Here is a 19,499-nt window from a genome sequence, read left to right as displayed (position 1 = left end):
TGAGAATGAAATCCGCAATATCATGAGAAAAACAATTTGAAAATTGTGAGAATAAACAGCTTGTCGCAAAGCAGCTGAGGTGCGACTGCTCGTGTCTCAGCATTCACACTTTTCATATTTTGACATCTCGCCACGGCACAAAAATTCAACTGTGAATATTTGTCTCTTAGCATTCACACGATATCAAAGCTACAAGCTACTTTCTATTCCATTGGCAGCTCCTTGCTGGCCAGCAGGTGAAATGTGTTGTTGTGGTTGTCTGGCCGGCGGTTACATAATTGCACTAAACAGGCGGCCGTTCTCGATCTGGTGCCAGTTAACAGGCGTGCACATTTGGGGCAAAACTGAAGACGCAACTCGAGAAGAACAAGAAAAGGCTCACTGGGCGACACCAAGTTCCATTTGTAGCACTTGTCTTTCTCGTTCCAAAGGAAAATTAAGAAAATCCATCGATGACGGTTCACTCGCTCTCAGGAATAATTGCAAAGTTTAATGGCTGTTTTGCGAGCCGCTTATCAAATGCAGAACGGAATGACCGCAAGCTTCCTCACTATTGTGATAATGGATTGAAGAGGGCGACAGAATCAATGCGCTGGGCTCCACTGGGGTCCAGGAAAACCACCACCAGACGGCAGAATGGACTTCGGGAAACGATGACGATAGCAACGGGCACCAGGGAGTCATTTGCCAGGTTCTTTAAAGTGATACCGTTCGCGTTTCAGTGTTGATTTTACACTCACGGTATTGAAAAATCAGATTGTTGCAAAAGGGCAATAAAATAAGAAAACAATTGAAACATTATGCTGTACTTGTACAAATTTATGAGAATAAAATATGAGAACATGAGAATAAAATTGTCACTGAAGAAAATAGACCAAAAAAAAGACCCCGAGCCACAGTTTAGGAACCACCGCTCAAAGAAACAGGTGATCCAGGTACTTGGTTTATTTTGATTGTTTTTGTCCGGCACAATGATCTCGCAGAATAAGCCATTTAAATGAGTAAGGATCAATAAATGATTGTTCAAGATTGTCAGTAGACAAGAGGAGAGTCAAGAAAATGAGGGGAGGGGCGGTACACCAAGCATCACTGGGATGCGAGAAAAAGCGGGGGAGGGAGCGCCCGCGCCGCGCGCACATCACACTGCATGTTTTGCCTTTCGGTGTGCACAGATTACAGCGGGACTTTTTTTTACTATTGTTATTATTAATATGACGCCGGGATGGATTGGCTCAACAGCACCGGACTGGACACGGTCATCCAGCTAAACGCGTCCGACGGCTACTCATCGGCGGCCGTCGCCAGCATCGCTGCCCTCGTAAGTTTCCTCATCTTGTTCACTGTGGTGGGCAATGTGCTGGTGGTGATCGCCGTGCTGACAAGCCGGGCGCTCAAAGCCCCCCAGAACCTGTTCCTGGTCTCCCTGGCCACGGCTGACATCCTGGTGGCCACTCTGGTGATGCCGTTCAGTCTCGCCAATGAACTCATGGGCTACTGGTATTTTGGCAAAGTTTGGTGCGGGATCTATTTGGCGTTGGATGTTCTTTTTTGCACGTCCTCCATCGTGCATCTGTGCGCAATAAGCCTGGATCGCTACTGGTCCGTCACACAAGCGGTTCAGTATAATTTAAAGCGGACTCCCAAGCGGGTTAAGTGCATCATCTTAATTGTGTGGCTCATATCTGCTTTGATTTCCTCTCCACCGTTGTTGTCTATGGAGAGGAACAAGGAGAGAAGCGCTCAGCCCCAGTGTGAGCTCAATGACGACAGTTGGTATATCATTTCCTCCAGCGTAGCTTCCTTCTTCGCTCCTTGCCTCATCATGATCCTGGTCTATGTCAGGATTTACCAGGTGGCCAAAACCAGAACCAGGAGCATGTCGGAGAAGAGGCGGCCGGACAGTGGGGTCGTTCAAACAGAGAACGGGCACTGCCAGTGTCCGCCCACCCCGAGTCACCGGACAGCCACTCAGGGGCAACACACGGAGGAAGCCGACCTGGACGACAGTTCATCATCAGAGGGGAAAGGCGGGAGAAGGCAACCAGAATGCCCTCAAGGGAACCCCAAGATGAGCTCCTTAACCAAAGAGGCCGCCTGCGACTCCAGAGTCAGCAACAAAGCCATGGACCTTTTTGCCTCCAGGAGGAAACGGAGGAGCTCCATTGCGCTGAAGAAGCTCTCTCAAGCCCGGGAGAAGAGGTTCACTTTTGTCCTCGCTGTGGTCATGGGGGTGTTTGTCGTGTGCTGGTTCCCGTTCTTCTTCAGCTACAGTCTTTACGGCGTGTGCAGAGACTCTTGCAAGATTCCAGATCCACTCTTTAAGTTCTTCTTCTGGATCGGGTACTGCAACAGCTCCCTCAACCCGGCTATATACACCATCTTTAACCGTGACTTCAGGCGTGCCTTCCACAGGATCTTGTGCAAGTCGTGGAAAAAGTCCTTTTAGGGTGGCAACCTGAAAGCTCATGTTTCCACTTGAAGTCCTGGGTTCCAATTCTTCCCAGACCCCATCATCAAGTTCTGCTTCTTATGGCCCATCTGTACCATCTTCTACCGTAACTTCAGACAGGCCTTCCAGAGTGTCACAAGCAGTTTGTGGAAAAAGTATATTTTTGCGAGGCAACCTAAAATCTTTCCGTTTTAAGTCCAGTCCACATCATTTCCAGACCCCCTCTTGAAGTTCTGCTCCCCAACCCAGACATCTACACCATCTTAAACTGCAACTTCAGGCAGGCGACCTGAAATCTCAGAAGTTTGGAGTTTCAAGTCACAGTTCCTGATCTTCTTCAGCAACAGATGCAATTAATCAATCGATGGACTAATTTTTGGCATTCTGTCCATTTCTAATCCCTGCTATGAATAAATCTAATTGGATTAAAATCCTTTCCTGCCAGCATCTAGTTCATTTGAATTGCTGATCGTGTTTATTTTGAAGCGCGGGTTTTGAGAGGGTGGGAGTTCCGACAATACACATTTCAATCCAAGCTAACCTCACTCCAAAGCAGACCAAATTCCAAGTGGCTTCGATTTCCTGCCAGTTATCAAGCTCTTACTGGGGAGGATATGTTGACTGGATGCCTTGAGGCCGCCGCAGCTTTCGTTATCTGGGCACAATCTTCGTGTTGGTATATTGGCAGTACTATATGTGTGCCATTCAAAATGTTAATTAATTCAATGTGCACAAAAACTTTGCGGTTACAAATGATGTCATTGCATCATAGCATTGCTTGCTACAAGGCAATATTACAAAAATAATGTTGAGTCAAACTTCAAATCAGGTTGCAGCGTTTTTGTTTCAGAAGCATAACCGCAGCAAGTCTTGATATTAAGGATTTATTTGGAAGTGAAATTAAATCCAAGGAATTGCGATATGGGCAGCATTGTGTGTGTTCCAATTCAGCTTGTCTCATATCGGCGTAAGGCATGATAATGACGAAAGAAATGCAAAAAAAAATAAATAAAATGAAAAAACATATCCATTTGGGAATGAGCTGTCAGTCGCTGAACAATGCAAACGTCTCCCGCCAGCTCTTTCCCATTACGTACGTCTGTCAAGCTTTTGTCACGCCAGTCATGAACGGAACACACATATTGCTGCCTCGTAAGCTCGAGTTTATTCAAGCTGCAGGCTTTCTGCTGACACGGTGATTAATTACAGTGGGTAAGGCAAAATGGCCCTGAATGCGGCATTTGTATTGAGTTCCGCAAAAATTAATGAAATCACACAAGCCGTGTGTCAGCGGCCTTGTGGTCTGACTTGTACAGTTACAATGAGAAATTGTCACCATTTTACAAATAAATAAATTGTCAAAAGGTCAAACCAGCAGTGAGCGTAGCATGAAAATTTCAAGAATCCAACTTTTAAATTATGGGGGGGGTTTAAAACGGATGATACAAACTTCTTTTAGTACAAGCGCAACGTTTGCTTCCAAATGCAAGGTTTTCAATGTTTCCTGATAAAAAAGGTCTTGAAATAAAACCCCATATACACTTTGATTAGACAAAGTTGATGACCTTAAACCAGCATAACATAATGGTTATGCCAGTTTCTTTTCAACCTTATTTTGCTCTAATGAATGTTAATACAGACGACACCCTTTCAAACATACTGTTATCATGCGGGAACACTCATTTGCATAACGAGAGCATAATGAGACCTTGCCTGCTGTCTGTCATTGTCATGATGGACAGCTGTGTGTGTGGAAATACCGTACGTAAAATGCATGCACACTGACCTCAAGTGGTCCTGATGAAAAGTGCTTGTAGGTGGTCGCTTCAGAGTTGGGTTTAAAGAAATATTATAAACATACATTTACTGGATAACTAAATACTAGATTCTACGCCTAAAAATACAAAGCAACAGATTTGTCAAATGCCACCATCTTGTACCACTAACAAATAAATATTACAAACATATTGAATTATATCCTCCATGGAATGCTGTACCAAAATACCCTTTTAATAAGCGAATACAGATTAAGTGTCTACCTAATACAGTGCAGCACATCAAAATAATTTCAAACAACACTGGCTCATTATTACTCGTATTAACAAGACAGTTCTGATATTGCACATCCTCCGGAGGGCGCTGCTGCACCACAGTTTGGGACAACACTAAACATGAACGTTAAAACTTTTGGGGATTTTTTTGCTGCCACACGTTTTGAACATGCTTAAAGATTAAATCATACAAAGTTATTCAAACAAACTTTAAGTAAGTAAAATATTGTCTTATGCCTGTTCTCACCCGCTCGCAGTTATCCAAATCTGCAAGAGGCACAGTGTGCTTGCTTCAGGCTTTTTGTCACTTTGTTTCCATTAAGACATTTTAGCGATTCTACATTTCATTCACACCGAGCTGGCATTTTGGGATACCAAAAATGATCATTTTTCAAAACTGGGTAACAGAGCAGCTCAATCTCAAAATGCCACATTTCCGTAAGGACAACACGTACACTTGACGAGATCAGAAAACATAATCATGAGTTGTATTTGACCGTAAACAACGAACGACATTTTGCTGTGTAAACTGTCTGCCTTGGCTCAGCAAAGGTTGGAAAACACTAATTCAGGATTACTAGCTATTCAACTGATTTTTATTATTATTTTTAAATCAACGAATGAGTGTGTGTGGGGGGGGGGGGGGGGGGGCAAACTCTGTGGTGGGCAGAGGAATTTTCAAATTGCGGTGCGCCCCAAACCCCCTTCGTATCCACTGTACTGTAAAGTGTTTCAACATGGCAGCCGTCCTGAAGCCCTGCCCACACGCTGACCCTATGAAAACGCAGCAGCCTTTTGGGGTCGTGCAAGAAACGGCAGGCCACTTCCGAGCGCGCTCTGTAGCCATGCGGCTGGCGGCAACGCGCGCCCCCCGTCTGAACTGGATTTACATCGGGACACGGCGAGGAATATGAACAAGGGGAACGGCGACGGTCGGAGCGCTTCTCTTAAATTCACCATCGACAATATTCTCAACTTGGGGCCGGGGACGGATGATTCCCGGCAGGACGGGCATGTAAAGGACACCTATGATGAGGTGTGGGACACCCGGAGGCGGTGCGAGGGTGGATCCCGGGAAACGGGTGAGTGACCAGGCTGACAAACTTATTACATTCACTTTCGCTTTGAATTGACGGAAACATCAACTAAAATGAGAATAATTTAAGATGGCCCCTAAGCACAGCACAGGAAAAAAATATATATATATAGGGTCGTCCTTCTTTACCAGCATGACTACTAGAGCACCACCAACACTAACAATGATAATAATAATGACAATAATAAAAAAAAATAATGCCGCTATAAAAGGCCATTTTGCAAAATGAACAAAGCCGTTCTACAGTCAAGCACTAAAACTAATAAAATTAACAAAGCTAATCATACCATTGTTAGTGTTATTATTATTATTCATATTGTTTTAGTTAATATTAAGGCGACCATAAAGGCAATTTAGTAATAAGGAACAATTTCAGAAAGATTGTCCTCCATTCTCAGGCCTGAACATTTCTGCTGCGACTACGAGTAATAATAATTATAAGAATTTTAGTGTTAATGCATATTATCAGAATTATTTTAACTTTTGACTGATTCATCAAAATGAGCTGCTTCACAATTAGTTTTTTAAAAAAGAAAAAAAAACTTACTTATACTTGGTTCCTCGAGCGCGCTTCTCCACATCGAGCAGTCAATTACCTCCAATCTTTTTGGTTTCTTGAATGACTGCCACCGGTGTCTCATTTCCCGTTGAATTCTAGTTACAAATAAGAAACAAACATGACAATAAATACCCACAATACATGTCAATTATAATAGATAAAATCATAAAATAATATATGAGGCAGACGATATATAAGTAAAGATGATTTTGATGGTCACTGGAAGATTTATATATAAAAATGTATCATGTGGGGAAACAAATGCAACGTTTACAACCTGAAATTCTTATTTTCAGAATTGTTGAAAAAAGCAAAATGAAAATGCTTTGTTCCTTTCCACAGAAAAAAAATCTGAAGTCCATGAACATTTGTTAAATAAAACAAAATGATCATTACTAGTGAGTGCACAAAGACATATCGCAAACATTGTCCAAGTGTTACATTTAAAAAAATATTCAGGGGGGATAATTTATCACTCAAACTGGGCGATTTAGTTAAAACAGAATAAAATTAAACCAATCTTATACATCTTTATAATCGATTATTAGAAACACTGAAGGCTATTTGAGACTGATAAAACTGAACGTGATTGATATTATTAAATCTGACACAACCCTCATGAAATTACCTTTTTTGCATAATTGAACTTTAGGCTGATAAAACAACTATGAAAATTAAAAATGGGCCAACACGGGATGAATTTGATTTCATCTGTCACTTAATAACGAGGACAGGCAAAAATACATTTAATTTTTTGTGTTTGTTTTAACAAATCACAAAATAAGTCTCTTTTCCACTTTTGTGCTGTTGAGTGACACACGGAAAAGAAGAAAAAACGAAGGTGATAGTGACATTGTCCTATTGATCCACAGCCCTCAGCAACACGTCGGAAGCACGGCCCGCCGCAGCTGGCGCCGGCTCCAGCAAGAAGAAGACGCGCACCATTTTTTCCAAGAGGCAGATCTTCCAACTGGAGGCCACGTTCGACATGAAGCGCTACCTGAGCAGCTCCGAGCGAGCGGGCCTGGCCAGCACGCTGCAGCTCACAGAGACGCAGGTGAAGATCTGGTTCCAAAACCGACGCAATAAACTCAAGAGGCAGCTGTCGGCGGACGACGACGGGCCGGGCTGCGCGCCGGTGCGCAACTTTTACAAAGAGAGTGACTGTCTACTAGGCGGACATCTGCTTCCGACGGCCTTCCCCGTCTTCTACCCCAACACCATCTACTTCTCCAACGCGGCCAAATGTTTCGGACTTTACGATGCGGATAGATGAGTAAATCCGCACCGCGAAAAACAAAACATTTGAGTTCTTGTCAATGCATGTTGGCAGAGGATGTTTTATGGAACACAATATTCTAAATATCAAAGTCAAGAGGCAGAATGACTTTGGAAAATGAAATTTTGCGGGCATGTCAAAAAACGTTTCAAGAAGTCTATAATTTCGATGTTTTAAAGTACCGAACAAACAGTATTACCACAATGTAATGTAATATAATTTGTACTCGCAAACTTATCGTAAAATGTGGCAGACGTTTTTGGCCATTATTCTCCCTCATGAATGTGCAAATGAAAACTGTACATTCTGCCATCTAGTGGAAGAACATTGAATTGTTCCACCTGTCGCTAAAAGTCGCTGACATGGAGCGGTGGAAAAAATGCTACAAAAATAATTTTAGAACCAGTTAGGTGCAGGTGGTTGGGGATCAGCACATCAAATCACAATGAGCCTTCAAATCAGTTTGTGAAACTTTGCCACTTAAGAATCGATTGCACGATAAATCGTCTAATAATTGTTGAGTTACAAAACAACGCGATTCATTGTTAAGAATGTTTTGCATTCGGTCGGTCGTTTTTTTTCCACATTTGAATGCATGGCATGCATTTTGGGGGTGATTTTGTTCACATTTCGAACATGTTTGTATTCGATTGTAAAGCTGCAGTCACTCGACTGCTTTTCAAGGTACGGGCGGACATTTTTTTCCTTTGTCTTGTGAGTGCAAACATGAGATCTTAAGGCACCTCTGTGATTGCAACTTTTTACAGTTTTAAAATTGTCTGTTCCAGTTCAAAATAAAGCTTTCACCCTAGAGGGTTTTGACTCGTCTGGCTTTGGAAGTCCAAGCAAATCAACCAATGTGACGAAAGTTATTGCGTCATATTATTAGTATCATTAAAAGGCGTTTGGCTTGCAGATGACGCCGAAGGGGGTTTTAGCCGCTCGCCAGACTTCCAGGCGCTTGTGCTGTCGGACACTTTTGACACATTTTGTGGCCGACCCCCCCGTCCCAATCCCCGCCCAGATCCATCTGTCACAGGTGAAGACAAATCCAATACATTCTGATCAAGCAGGCTCTCCAAATTCTGGACGCCATATGCACATCTATGTTTCGTACGTGCAACTGAGCTGCAGCCACCAGCGACAACAAAGTTTGATTTTCAGTCAAGTTTGAGCGTCACATGCTTTCAATTCGGCATTAGATGCAAGTGATAATGCAACCCTTATTGCTAATGGCTGATAAAACTTTGCGTCAATGAGAGGTTGGAAAGTATCCGCTTCACTTTACTCATGTTCTTAGTATTGTGTAACAATTTCATTCTCATAATTTTAAGTTTGTGGGGTTTTTTTATGCTTTAATGTTACAATTTTACATACTTTATTCTTTCCATCTTAATTGTCATAACATCCCAAGCTTATTCTTGTAACTTTACGACTCGCAATATTTTGCTGTACTGTAATTTACATTTCAGGTCAGGTCAGTACAAAACATAATTTTAAGGCTTAGTTTCTCTAAAATTACAACATTCACCATGTAATTTATGTTTCAATTCAGGTCATTTCACAAAGTTCCAAACGTTTCAAATCAGTTCAATTCAATTTTAGAACGCAACAATTTCATTTCAAAGCACTATTACAACTTTTTTCTTGTAATATTTGAATTCTTTTGTATGACCTTGTGCAACATTTGTATTGAGAATTTCATGGTTTTTTTTTTATTTTATTTCAGGGTTTTCTTATTAACACTTATTAACAACAGAATCTCTACTCTTATTTTGAAGAGACACGAGAAGGCGCTCGTTTGCATGCACTCCGAAGGCCTGAGTGACACGGCACTTTACATCCTAAACAAGAGCCCATTCATTAGGAGACGAAAGGGGATCACGACCGGAGGGGACGGCAGCCTTCCTCAGAGGCTTTCAGGGCACTTATTGATCAGTGGGCTGTGGTGGACGTTGCGGTCTGCAGTGACAGAGGCTCTCTTTAAATTGAATGGGGGCTGAGGGATTACAACCCGGGTGTATCAGATGAAAGGCGCGTGTGGCGGCGACATGACTGAGGCCAAAGGTTAACCATCCCAAAGGGCCTCCCAAGAAGCTAAATGTGTGACAGGCATCATAAAATTACATCCCCATAATATAACACTTTTATTCCTGTAACGTCCAACTTTACATTTAGCTGGTATTATAATAAAGTTAATATTTTTGTTGTCTTTTATTGTTTTTAAAGGAACTATAGCACCGATTAACATAAATACAACACAAACGAAAAAGTAAAGAAATGCACGGCAGATGCCATGTGTTAGGTGTGAGCGTTTATGGGGCGTGGCCTAGTGAGTGACATCAGCAGCTGGAGTCAGGTTAGCCTGCGTGTGAGTGCCTGGGCGTGAGCTGGGGCTTACAGTGCCACCATGTGAAGGTTTTCATTTTGTTTAATTGTCATGTTCAATAATATTAGTCAACAGCAAGTTAATTAGGAACAATTTTTGTTTTTTAAGTTTCACCAATTAAAGCTTGCACAGTATGGATTTTACTATGAGATGCTATTTAGAGCTCGAACATTTCAGAAAAAAATATATTATGAACACCCGAGGTGCTAGAGGAAGAAACGAGGGCAGAATCACCAGAATCACTTAATACGACTTCTAATACGACACAATTGACTACCGCTGACTCTATAAAGAGACTCCAGAAGCGCTTGCGAGGTGTTTTTAAGACCAGAACACATACGGGAATCGATAGCACATGGGAGGAAACTGATACTTGACACTAATGGACAGTGGGAATTGTAAAGGAGGCTGGAATTCATATTGATACGGACATCACAGGCCAGTTGGGCTCCAAGGGGGCGAGAGGAGAGGGGGGTCACAGGTTGCTTTGACAGCCAAGCCGCTCTTAATGGAAGCTTATCGACTGACGAACATGTGACCAGGAGGCACAAAGTCTGACTTTGCCCAACTCAAAGTGATTGTATTGACACTTTTGGGTAAGAATAAAACAAACACTACCGGAACGATGCACTATAAGAATGAGATGATCAACTCTAAGATATACGTTGATCTCACATTATTCAGACTGCACCAAGTTATGGTGTTGAGCTGAAAAAGTTTGGCAAAGCCTGTCTTTGCGTTTTAGCCCCAGGCAGAAGCCGCTACCGCTAAAGCAACACATGTGACATATTAGCGCCGCTCCGTTAGCACGACTGTTTGATCTCAAGACCACAAATGGGAGCAAGGTGAAGAAACGGCAGTGTAATTATGATGGATGATGACAAGAAGAGGAAACCATTACCTAATAGCCCGTATTAGCAAGCGCAAAGGTGTTTGTTTCTGCCTCGTTCTTGTCAAGAGCCCACACGCTGTCTATTACGGAAACCGCCGCCAGCTACGATGCACTCGGATGTATTGACTTGCTAAAACTATTATTTTAATTGATTAATCTTATAATTATGGATTAATTGGATTTAAAAAACATGTTATTCTTTGAATTTGTAAATTACTTTAAATTCGTTTTGCCTCATTTGAGTTTTTCTTACGCATGCTGAATATACTCAACTGCAGTGGAATCCCTTTTGTCTAATTTCCATAGTAAAATTGGAAAGACGACATACCAAAATGATCAGCTGAATACAACACAAATGCTAAAATTTACAGCATAAAATGAGCAAAGAATAACAATACTGGTGTGACTGTTTGGGTGTATATGATTATAGCTATTATATCATTACAGCGCAAACTTTTTTCTCCAGGCTACACTATGTTGGGTGTTTAGTTGTTCCTTTTTTCCCCGAGGTGATTAGCTGGTGCTCAAGGTTGTCACCCCCATAAGTGCAGCTGCTTTTGAGAAAAGGGGGCAGGAAAAACAAGAGGCCGCGGGTCTCGGCCGAAGGAACCCTGAGAAGCGTGCGCTGATTCGGTCCGACACTCGCTGCCACATTTCGGCCAGCTGCTGCCGACTCACAGTCGCTCCAAGCGGCGAACTGCCATGTTCTTTTATACGACCAAGTATTTTTTCCTGCTACAGTATTTTTTCATAATGACCTAATAGAAGTGTAAATTCCATACAACATACAATATCACCTGCAAAATGTGAGGCTAACTAAAAGAAGACCTCACTGACTGGAATGTTGACATTTACCTTCAACGTCTTCGCTTCTGCTCCGAAGACAGCAGTTGTGTGACGCCATTCATTGTCGCTCGTGTCTGGAAAAACACAAAAGAAATATAAGTGGGGGAAGGAAGTGCGCGACCTTTCCGGCCTGTTTGCGGTGTCGCTTTCAGTGTGGTTGGCCTCTGGATGAGATGGCCACAGACAAGGCTCCCGGTGGCTGCGGGTGTTATTCACAAATCAGGCTGGGGTCACATGTTGTGTCTCTTCCACTTTCATGTTAGCCTCGACTAAACGCCTGAATGTCGGATATCCGAGCGCTCTTGTGCTTTCTTCCAACTGTCTTCATTTTGGTCTTCAATCAATAACAAACACGGTGAAATCATTTCAGTTTCCATTCCAAAAGTTTTGACATTTACACAAGTGAGAACACACAACAGGTGCTCTTTATTTGACCTTTTTCAGACACCTCAAACATAAACCAAGAAAAAGTGAGAAAACATGACTTGAAGAAATCTGATCCTAACATGACATTACATTCAAATATGGCAAATAAGGCGTTGATTCTCGAAAGTTCGATCCCAATTCACGACAATTTAACGGTAGGTGGCGAGTTTTCACAAGATTCACAGCAGAATAACGCTGGCGAATTCCGGGTCACGACAAAATAACTTTTAAATTAACTTGAATTAATTGCTTAGGCACGTCACGAGGGGCACGAAAAGACGAAGGCCTCGCTCATTGCAATGGAACTCGGTAGCACAAGCTAACATGGTTAATATGTTCACTAAAACTAACTAAAACTAGCCTCATATAATTCATACTTATCTGGCATATTGTCTTGTTGGGTTTTAGAGAACGTAACTCACGAAAGGATATCGAAGTTTTGTTTTATAGACATTAAACACTCTGAATTACAAACTACGTGCTACTCACCAAATTTGCCGCCTCAAGACACTAGCATGAACTATTACGACGGCTGTAAAGGGGTGGTGCGATAGCTAAATGGCTTCGATAACGCATCACATATATTAATTAATAACTACAAACAATAACGTTACGTTGATTAAGAGACTTTATAAAATGATGCGTGAAAGCCCCCCAACACACACACGCACACCTTTTTGAAAAAAAAAAAAAAAAAAAACTAAACGATGGGAATTACCTGACGATTCTCTTCCGCCCCGTCCCCTCAATTCTTTTGGTATGACCCAATCGTAATTGACTACTACACTTTGTAATGACGTACAATAACCTTTATTTAACCTTGTATTATTACCAAGATCTCTTTGCCCTAAAAAAATGGCGAAAAAAAGCATTAAGAGCGAAGGCCAGAACAATTTGAAACTTAGCACTGTGATTTAGGCCGCTTTTGCACGTTGTTGTCGGAAACAATACTCTGTTAAAAATGTGAAGGCTTCAAAGCTCGTCGTTTATCAGCATTATTTACGTTGGTTTCTGAATTTGGCTACCTTTTATGTGTTAGTCATGACATGTAATTGACAGGACAGTGTGACCACAAGCCATAAATCATGTTGTGGTCCTGGATGGAAAACAACAGTGTTGCCGTGAGTCAACACTGACAGAAGTGATGTCATTATGTTGCAGTTAACGAATCCTCCTTGGAAATCATGAAATAGAAATTAATTTTTTATATTATCAAATCAAACGCACAATTGTGGACTTGAGCCACGATTTTTTTTTTTTTTTTTTTTTACAAAATGAACAGCAAAATTGGTACACTTTAACCACTGTATTGCGGTTCATGATTTGTTTTCTTTTTATTCCTTTATTTAATCAGATGCAGGAACATTTTGAGGCCAAAACGCCCCACTCAAAAAAAAAAAAAAACGAGTTTGACACCCATAATTGATGCTTATTTCCCTTCGGCGGCATTTCATTTTATACATTGGCATCAAGACAGACTTTCATTCGATGAAATATGGTTTGGTTGAACAAAATAATGTTTAGTTCTCTTTTTTTATGTGACTAATACACAGCTTGAAGCATGCATTTTTTGAATATTATTTTAAAGAACTGTGTGAGCTAGAGTCATTATTTTCATTTTTCTTCTAATAATGCTAGACTCACAATGCTATACTCAATTTTCTTGACAGTGAGAGAGCGAGGCCCTGGGGATACTTTTAAAAAACTGTGTTTTAATAAGTTTAGCTGAGTTTTAAAAGGGTTTCATGCATTTAAAGCATGTGGGTCGGGTTAAACTACAACACTGATCACAAGGAAATGCAATAAATGGAGGTTGAGTTGACTGTACAAGTAGATTAATGGCGAAATAAGGTGCACAAATGTAATCAGGCAATACAGAAGAACAAAGCATTGAGCATGAAAACGTGAGCTAGTGGCTCAAGAGCAGCCAGGTGGGAGAGGGCGACCCCGGCAGGACAAAGTAGTTCCACCACCAGGGCTTCACCACTCTCTCGGTGCGTGCTTGGCTCACTTCCGCCATCTGGGTGTAGCGTTCGTACTGGTTGTTGGGGTCGAAGCGTTGGTAGGCGGCGACCGCCGCCGCCTCCTCTTCCAGCTTGGTGGGATCCAGATCCGCCTTCTCCAGGATGAAGTCCACCCGTCCGGCAGAGTGCATCATGGGAGGAAGGTGAATTTTCTTGGCCGCTCGAGCGTAACCGGGCGCGGACGCCGACACGATGTGAATACCCGGAGTCAAGAGGCGCCAGTATTCTCCGTTTTCAGCTATTTGAGGAAGAAAAGGAGATGTGGATTTTTTTTAGACTTCTTGAGAAAATCAATCAACAAAAAGTTGACTAACCATGACCTAACTCTCTAACTTTTCGATCGTTGCATACAATGATGCTAAAAACACAAGCAGGTGAACTCAAATTACCTGTGAGGATGTCATGGCGTATTCCTCGCACAGACACCCTCGCATCTTTGATTCCGTTTCCTTCCACGTCTTTTACGATGCCTTTAATACCACGATGGACCTAAGGAGGATTGTATTTTGTTTTTTAAAGGCAACCAAAAAAGAAAAGCAGAAAGGCCAAGTTTGCTTACTGCTTCTATAAACGACAAAAACGCCTCTTGGTTTTCATGCCAGCTGATAAACAAATCCTCCTCGGGCGGGAACTTCTCGCAGCCCAACTCGACGGTCACCTCGAAGCAGTTGGTGTGGAGGTAGTTGAAGTCTTGCATGCCTGGCAATAAAAACCACTGCATTGTTAACCAGAGACTAGGTGGGGCAACTTTGGTCATTTGGCTCTCTCTAGTGGCGACCCCCAGCACTGCATCACCTCCTGCGTTGCTGTCCCACTGCGCTCCGTTCACCGTTCCTCTGTGACTGTGGGAGTAAGCCGAGCCACATCGAGTGTTCCCGGTGTACATGCTTTCATGCGTGCTGGCGTAGCTTCTGGACAGAAACTTAAATACCTGAAAAAATATTCATTTGCCTTATGCCCAAAGCAAAAAGGAATACAAACTTCTATGATCCTACAATTGTGATTTCTTAGAATCACAATTAAAAAATGTAAATACTTGCAAAATATTTAGAAATGGGGATGATAAAATACCAGACCAATGCAGAAAGAAAAAATTGACCTTGTCATCCGGCGTGGGGGAAAACAGATTAAGATCCAGTGGATGCTTAGAGCGATCATACGGGTAGGACACCACCAAGTCGCCGCCATGGAAGTTAGCCGAGAGGACAAACGGGATGGAGCGGATCCATTTCATCACAGCGTACGTCTCTGGCGCCACCTTGATCCCGAGCAAGAAAGGGAACCGGTTGAGTCCATGTGAGTCAGGTACACGTGCCGCATGGATCAAAGGTCACGCCGTACCTTGCCAAACCAGTAATGGTCAGGGATTGGGACGTGGTCCGTGCGGTAGCCTCTTTGGTGGCGGCGGTGGCTGTAAACGATGGAGGTCAAATCGGGGAAGTTTTTGTTCAGGTCGATGTTCTGGGCATTGTTCCGGCCCACGTTGGATGGACTATAGGCGCGACCCTGGAAGATGCACACAAAATACAAACTACAGCGTTGTGGTTTGCAAACCTTTGACAGGCTACCAAAATGAGCAACATTAAAATACAGTTGTGCCCAGGTGTTAATCGAAAAAAAGAGTAAAACGTATTATTCATTTTGGAAAATAAAAAAATGTATTTAGATAACGATTTCATTAAAATCTATTGTACACAAAATAATTTGTACTGAAATAAGTGCTTAAAAACAAATAGTTCTTTCAGAATAAATGCAATGGAAGTTACAACCCCTGGCTGAGCTAGAAGGGGGGGCCACAGGGGCACTGACCCCCCTGATATATGCTTGGACCCAACTCCACCAAGGTGCCAGGCCGGATAATAACGTAATTGACTTTTGGGTATTTTCCAAATCATTTCCCACATTTTCACCCATCCGCCCGAGAATTCTTTGGGATTTGTAATTTTTTTTGTGGACCCCCTGAGAAATCCTTTGGCCCGCCCTACATCCCTCCTAAGGAAAAAAATCCTAGCTCCGCCAGTGCTCGCACTACAGTACTGACCATTCCATCGTCGTCGTCATCGGTGCCGCTGCTCCTGTCCTGGTGGCCGGAAAACGCCATCTCGAAACCGTCGGGATTCATGGAAGGCAAGATGTGGATACGTGTGGTGTTGACCAGCGTGCGCACACGCTCGTTGCCCAGACGATACTCGGAGCACAGGTACTGCGCCAGGTACACCAGCAACTGGCGACCCACCACTTCGTCTCCGTGCATGTTGGCAACAAACTTCATTTCCGGCTCCACTGCGCAAAAAAAATATTTGCTCATATGACAAGTGAATTTCTTTGAGGTTTTATTTTTGCTAACAAGATTGTGTGAGAGAAATCCAAAATGGCGGGCCGGCCCAACATTTTCTGCCAGCTATTCTTTAACGAATAAACAAAAGTGTCTACTTGTAGAAATTTTGCAAAGTTGTGAGCACCAAACAACAATCTCTGGTGCTCATTTCAAAATCGCTAGTATGTGCACTCCTGCCTATAATTGACAAATGTTTACAACTGTGTGACTTTTACGTGCTAGAACTTAAACAATCCTGGTGCCGAACTGTCTGGCACAAGTTATTTAAAGAATGCTTACCAAGATCAGCAAAAACTTTGAATTTAGTAAGAGGAAAGATAGTCAAATAAAAAATAAGTACGTGTGTAATATCTTCACATTTCCAGACACCACAAATGGATTCTGATTGGACGCTTTGCACTTACGCAACTCGTGTTGTCCGGGGCTGTCGGAGAACTCGATGACCAGTAGCTCCTTGCCCTCGTTGCTGCGACCGATACTGTAAGTTCTGGCGATGTCGGAACATTCCTGCTCCGTTCTTTTCAAAATGCTGTTGAGCTGGGAGTTGGAGTGATACGCAAATTTGATTTTCAGAGCCGGATCCACCGGGGGTACGTCCAGGAACATGTAGTCGTCATCGATGTCAGATTGCGCTGCCAGAAAAAAGGAATGAGTTAAACAACTAGCATCCAGCAACCAAAATCTATTTTCTCTTGAATATTCCAACTTTTTTTCTGATATTGCTACACCAATTTCAAACACAGATTGAAAGAGGAATGATAAATAAATAGTTAAAAAAAGATTATTTCTTGGCGCTGAGCTCGTGTCACGTGACAGCAAAAGAAGGAATGAAATGTAAACAAGCGTCCAATGAAAACAGATGGAGGACAAGAAAAGGAGGCTGGGGAAATCTGGCCTTCGGTTCAGACTTTCTTGGAGCCAGGCGAGTGCGTGTGCATGCCAGATGGGAGCATTCCGTAACAGCAAAGAAATGAACTTTCCCTGAGCTTAGCAGACGTTTTTTCTTACTCGAATGGTTTCCAATCAGTTGAGTCGCATTTGAATGCGAAACAGGAACTCAGACATGCCAAGGAAACTTTTCCAAAAACAAGACGTCAAGGAAGACTTTTTTTGGTATTTGCATTTCTTTGCCAATTGATTAACTACATAACAGTAAAGTATTGGCAAGCAAGACAAGGAGGATGACGACAATGATGTCATTTCGTATTTCAAATTCAATACAGAGCGGTGATGGAACAGTAGATGTTCCATAAATAAATTAGACAGACAGACAGACAGACAGGTTTTTGGGTGTGACATCTATCGCCTGCCGGCATGCCGCTACGTTCCTGTAAGTGAGTGCATGCAATTTAAAAAAAATAAAAAAATAAAGATTAGCTATGCAGTGTGGACAGCGCTCACTTTTGAGTTCGTGGAGCGGGTCGTAGCATCCTTCTTCGTCAGCCACAAAAAAGCGATCGCAGTCCAGAAAGTACGGCCAGGCCATCTCGATGGCCTCAAAGGCGTGGACGCAGCGTTTGCGCGTTGCCTCGCAGACCCACCGGCAGGGCTTGAGCACCTTGTCGCCCTCGCAGCGTGGCGCCAGAACGGAGCAACCCAGCATGCGTGCCTCCTGGTGGCACTCATTGCCCAGCAGCGTTTCCAGCACGCTCATGAGGAGATACTCCACGCCGCTCTCCGCCTCCTGCCGGTTGCTGTGGCCCAGCGTATTGGGGAAGAGCGTTTGCGTGTACGCCATGTTGTCGCAATACGACAGCTGCATGTCCTCGCATTTTGCTGAAATGCAAAATCAAATGGACTGGAACATGACCACAAGCGAACAGAACGTCAGCGTTTTAAAGCACTGTAATGACTAACAGATCCCTGTAGGTGGCGACTTGCATCGCTTTCAATTTGAAATCAAAGATTAGCTAAAAAAGCTGGTCGGTCATGCTAATTAGATATTCCAACTGCATTACTAAACAGACAAATATTTTTTCAATGGAGTGTTTTGATAAGCGAGCTAAAAAATGAGACTGTGAACATTCCATGCAGCTGTGGATCATCTAAAAATGTGACACATGCGACACAGGCTCACATTCCTACATTGTGACTTATTGTTGGGAAATGCTATAAGTCTTGAGAGCTCTTCCTTGAAAGAGTTTAACACTCACGTTTTTCTTCCAGGATTGGCTTGCAGTGACCTGGAAGACATGCAGACAGTTTTCTTGTCAAATCAACATCTTGGCAATTGTTTTAGCATGAAGTTGTGCTTCTATGTTAATTATAAAAAAAATCCTTGAAAAGGTTTGCCTTTGCAAAAAATCGCATTGTTGGTGTTTTTTTTGTTTCTGTTATCATTGAATTTAAACTCCATGTTATATTTCGACTTTTTTTTTATCGGGACTGTGGACCTGGAATAAAGAAAATGTCAACAAAATGGATAATCCCGAATATGACAGACAGTCCTGATAAGGAAATATGGAGCCTCGGTCCAATATCAACTTATTATTGGACCGGGGGTAAAGTTTTGATTATGAAAAAGTTGTAATAGTCGACTGGAAGGTTCGAGGAGGAAGGCAGGAAACGCAACGACGGTGCGTTTTGACGCAGCTTGCACGCGTCATGGAATTAGAGGAATACGGTTCAAATTGGCAAACAAAAACAAAACAAGAACTATAAAGCAAAGCAGACATTACCTCGAATTTCAGTGTCACATCGCGGAGGCAAAGCCGTCACCAGCACGGCGCTGAGAACTTGCAGCGCAACGAGGAGCATGATGCGCATTTTCCACACTTTGTGTTCCAGCGATGTGGCAACCCCCCCGCCCCCTAAAAAAAAAAAAAAAAAAAATCCCCCTCCTCACAACGACTTTATTCCAACCTCCACAGCCTTGATATCAAGTTACAATCGCGCCAAAGAATGTTTTGAGGACAAGTTAAACCCCACTAAGAACTAACTCAGTTGGTAACTACGAGCTCCGTTATTGGCTGGTTGACAGGTGACGCGTTGTAAAGTCAAAAACAGCTGTCGTAAAGGTTGGGGTTTGGTCACGTGACTTCACGTAAGCCAATAGGAGGCGTAATTAGGTGTTGTTTTATTTTGTCGTAGATGTACTTCACAAATACTTCTACGCCTCAATGGAGATTCTCTGAATTGAGAGTACATATA

General features: G+C 42.7%; 3 protein-coding genes and 1 long non-coding RNA gene across 5 annotated transcripts in view; 2 read left to right on the top strand and 2 right to left on the bottom strand.

Moving 5' to 3' along the window:
- Nucleotides 1–12,667, bottom strand: part of LOC148403525 (uncharacterized) — a 64,946-nt gene extending 52,279 nt beyond the window's left edge. For both annotated transcript variants that reach the window (XR_015857404.1, XR_015857406.1), the window contains exons 1-3: nt 12,477–12,667; nt 11,571–11,635; nt 6,144–6,250 (exon numbers count right to left, since the gene is read on the bottom strand). This is a non-coding gene — a long non-coding RNA (uncharacterized LOC148403525). The remainder of the gene's footprint in view (nt 1–6,143; nt 6,251–11,570; nt 11,636–12,476) is intronic.
- LOC148403527 (alpha-2 adrenergic receptor-like) lies at nt 1,160–2,885 on the top strand. Its single transcript, XM_088370326.1, has one exon. It carries the CDS (start codon nt 1,223–1,225, stop codon nt 2,444–2,446), a length of 1,224 nt encoding a protein of 407 aa, XP_088226452.1. The 5' UTR covers nt 1,160–1,222; the 3' UTR covers nt 2,447–2,885.
- Nucleotides 5,240–7,680, top strand: LOC148403526 (homeobox protein HMX1-like). The gene is made up of 2 exons (XM_088370388.1): nt 5,240–5,582; nt 7,028–7,680. Exons 1-2 carry the CDS (start codon nt 5,411–5,413, stop codon nt 7,429–7,431), a joined length of 576 nt encoding a protein of 191 aa, XP_088226514.1. The 5' UTR covers nt 5,240–5,410; the 3' UTR covers nt 7,432–7,680.
- A 611-nt stretch (nt 12,668–13,278) lies between the features above and the next one.
- LOC148403524 (carboxypeptidase Z-like) lies at nt 13,279–19,340 on the bottom strand. Its single transcript, XM_088370262.1, has 11 exons — nt 19,028–19,340; nt 18,503–18,532; nt 17,751–18,125; nt 16,754–16,981; nt 16,053–16,294; nt 15,353–15,517; nt 15,111–15,269; nt 14,807–14,942; nt 14,571–14,710; nt 14,401–14,500; nt 13,279–14,249 (listed from the first exon to the last, which is right to left on the bottom strand). Exons 1-11 carry the CDS (start codon nt 19,113–19,115, stop codon nt 13,897–13,899), a joined length of 2,016 nt encoding a protein of 671 aa, XP_088226388.1. The 5' UTR covers nt 19,116–19,340; the 3' UTR covers nt 13,279–13,896.
- Between the last annotated feature and the right edge of the window lie 159 nt (nt 19,341–19,499).

Source organism: Syngnathus floridae, chromosome 1 (genome assembly GCF_059516105.1).
Source record: "Syngnathus floridae isolate MCC-2025c chromosome 1, RoL_Sflo_1.0, whole genome shotgun sequence".
Taxonomy (NCBI): Eukaryota; Metazoa; Chordata; class Actinopteri; order Syngnathiformes; family Syngnathidae; genus Syngnathus; species Syngnathus floridae.
Note: the sequence above shows the minus strand (reverse complement) of the source record. Positions and strands in the feature narration are given on the sequence as shown.

Coding starts and splice junctions, on each gene's coding strand:
- LOC148403527 (XM_088370326.1), top strand. CDS start 1,223: ATGGATTGGCTCAACAGCACCGGACTGGACACGGTCATCCAGCTAAAC.
- LOC148403524 (XM_088370262.1), bottom strand. CDS start 19,115: ATGCGCATCATGCTCCTCGTTGCGCTGCAAGTTCTCAGCGCCGTGCTG. Junction 14,501..14,570: donor TTTTGTCGTTTATAGAAGCA/GTAAGCAAACTT, acceptor AATCCTCCTTAG/GTCCATCGTGGTATTAAAGG. Junction 14,250..14,400: donor ACGCCATGACATCCTCACAG/GTAATTTGAGTT, acceptor TTCCTCAAATAG/CTGAAAACGGAGAATACTGG.
- LOC148403526 (XM_088370388.1), top strand. CDS start 5,411: ATGAACAAGGGGAACGGCGACGGTCGGAGCGCTTCTCTTAAATTCACC. Junction 5,583..7,027: donor GGGTGGATCCCGGGAAACGG/GTGAGTGACCAG, acceptor ATTGATCCACAG/CCCTCAGCAACACGTCGGAA.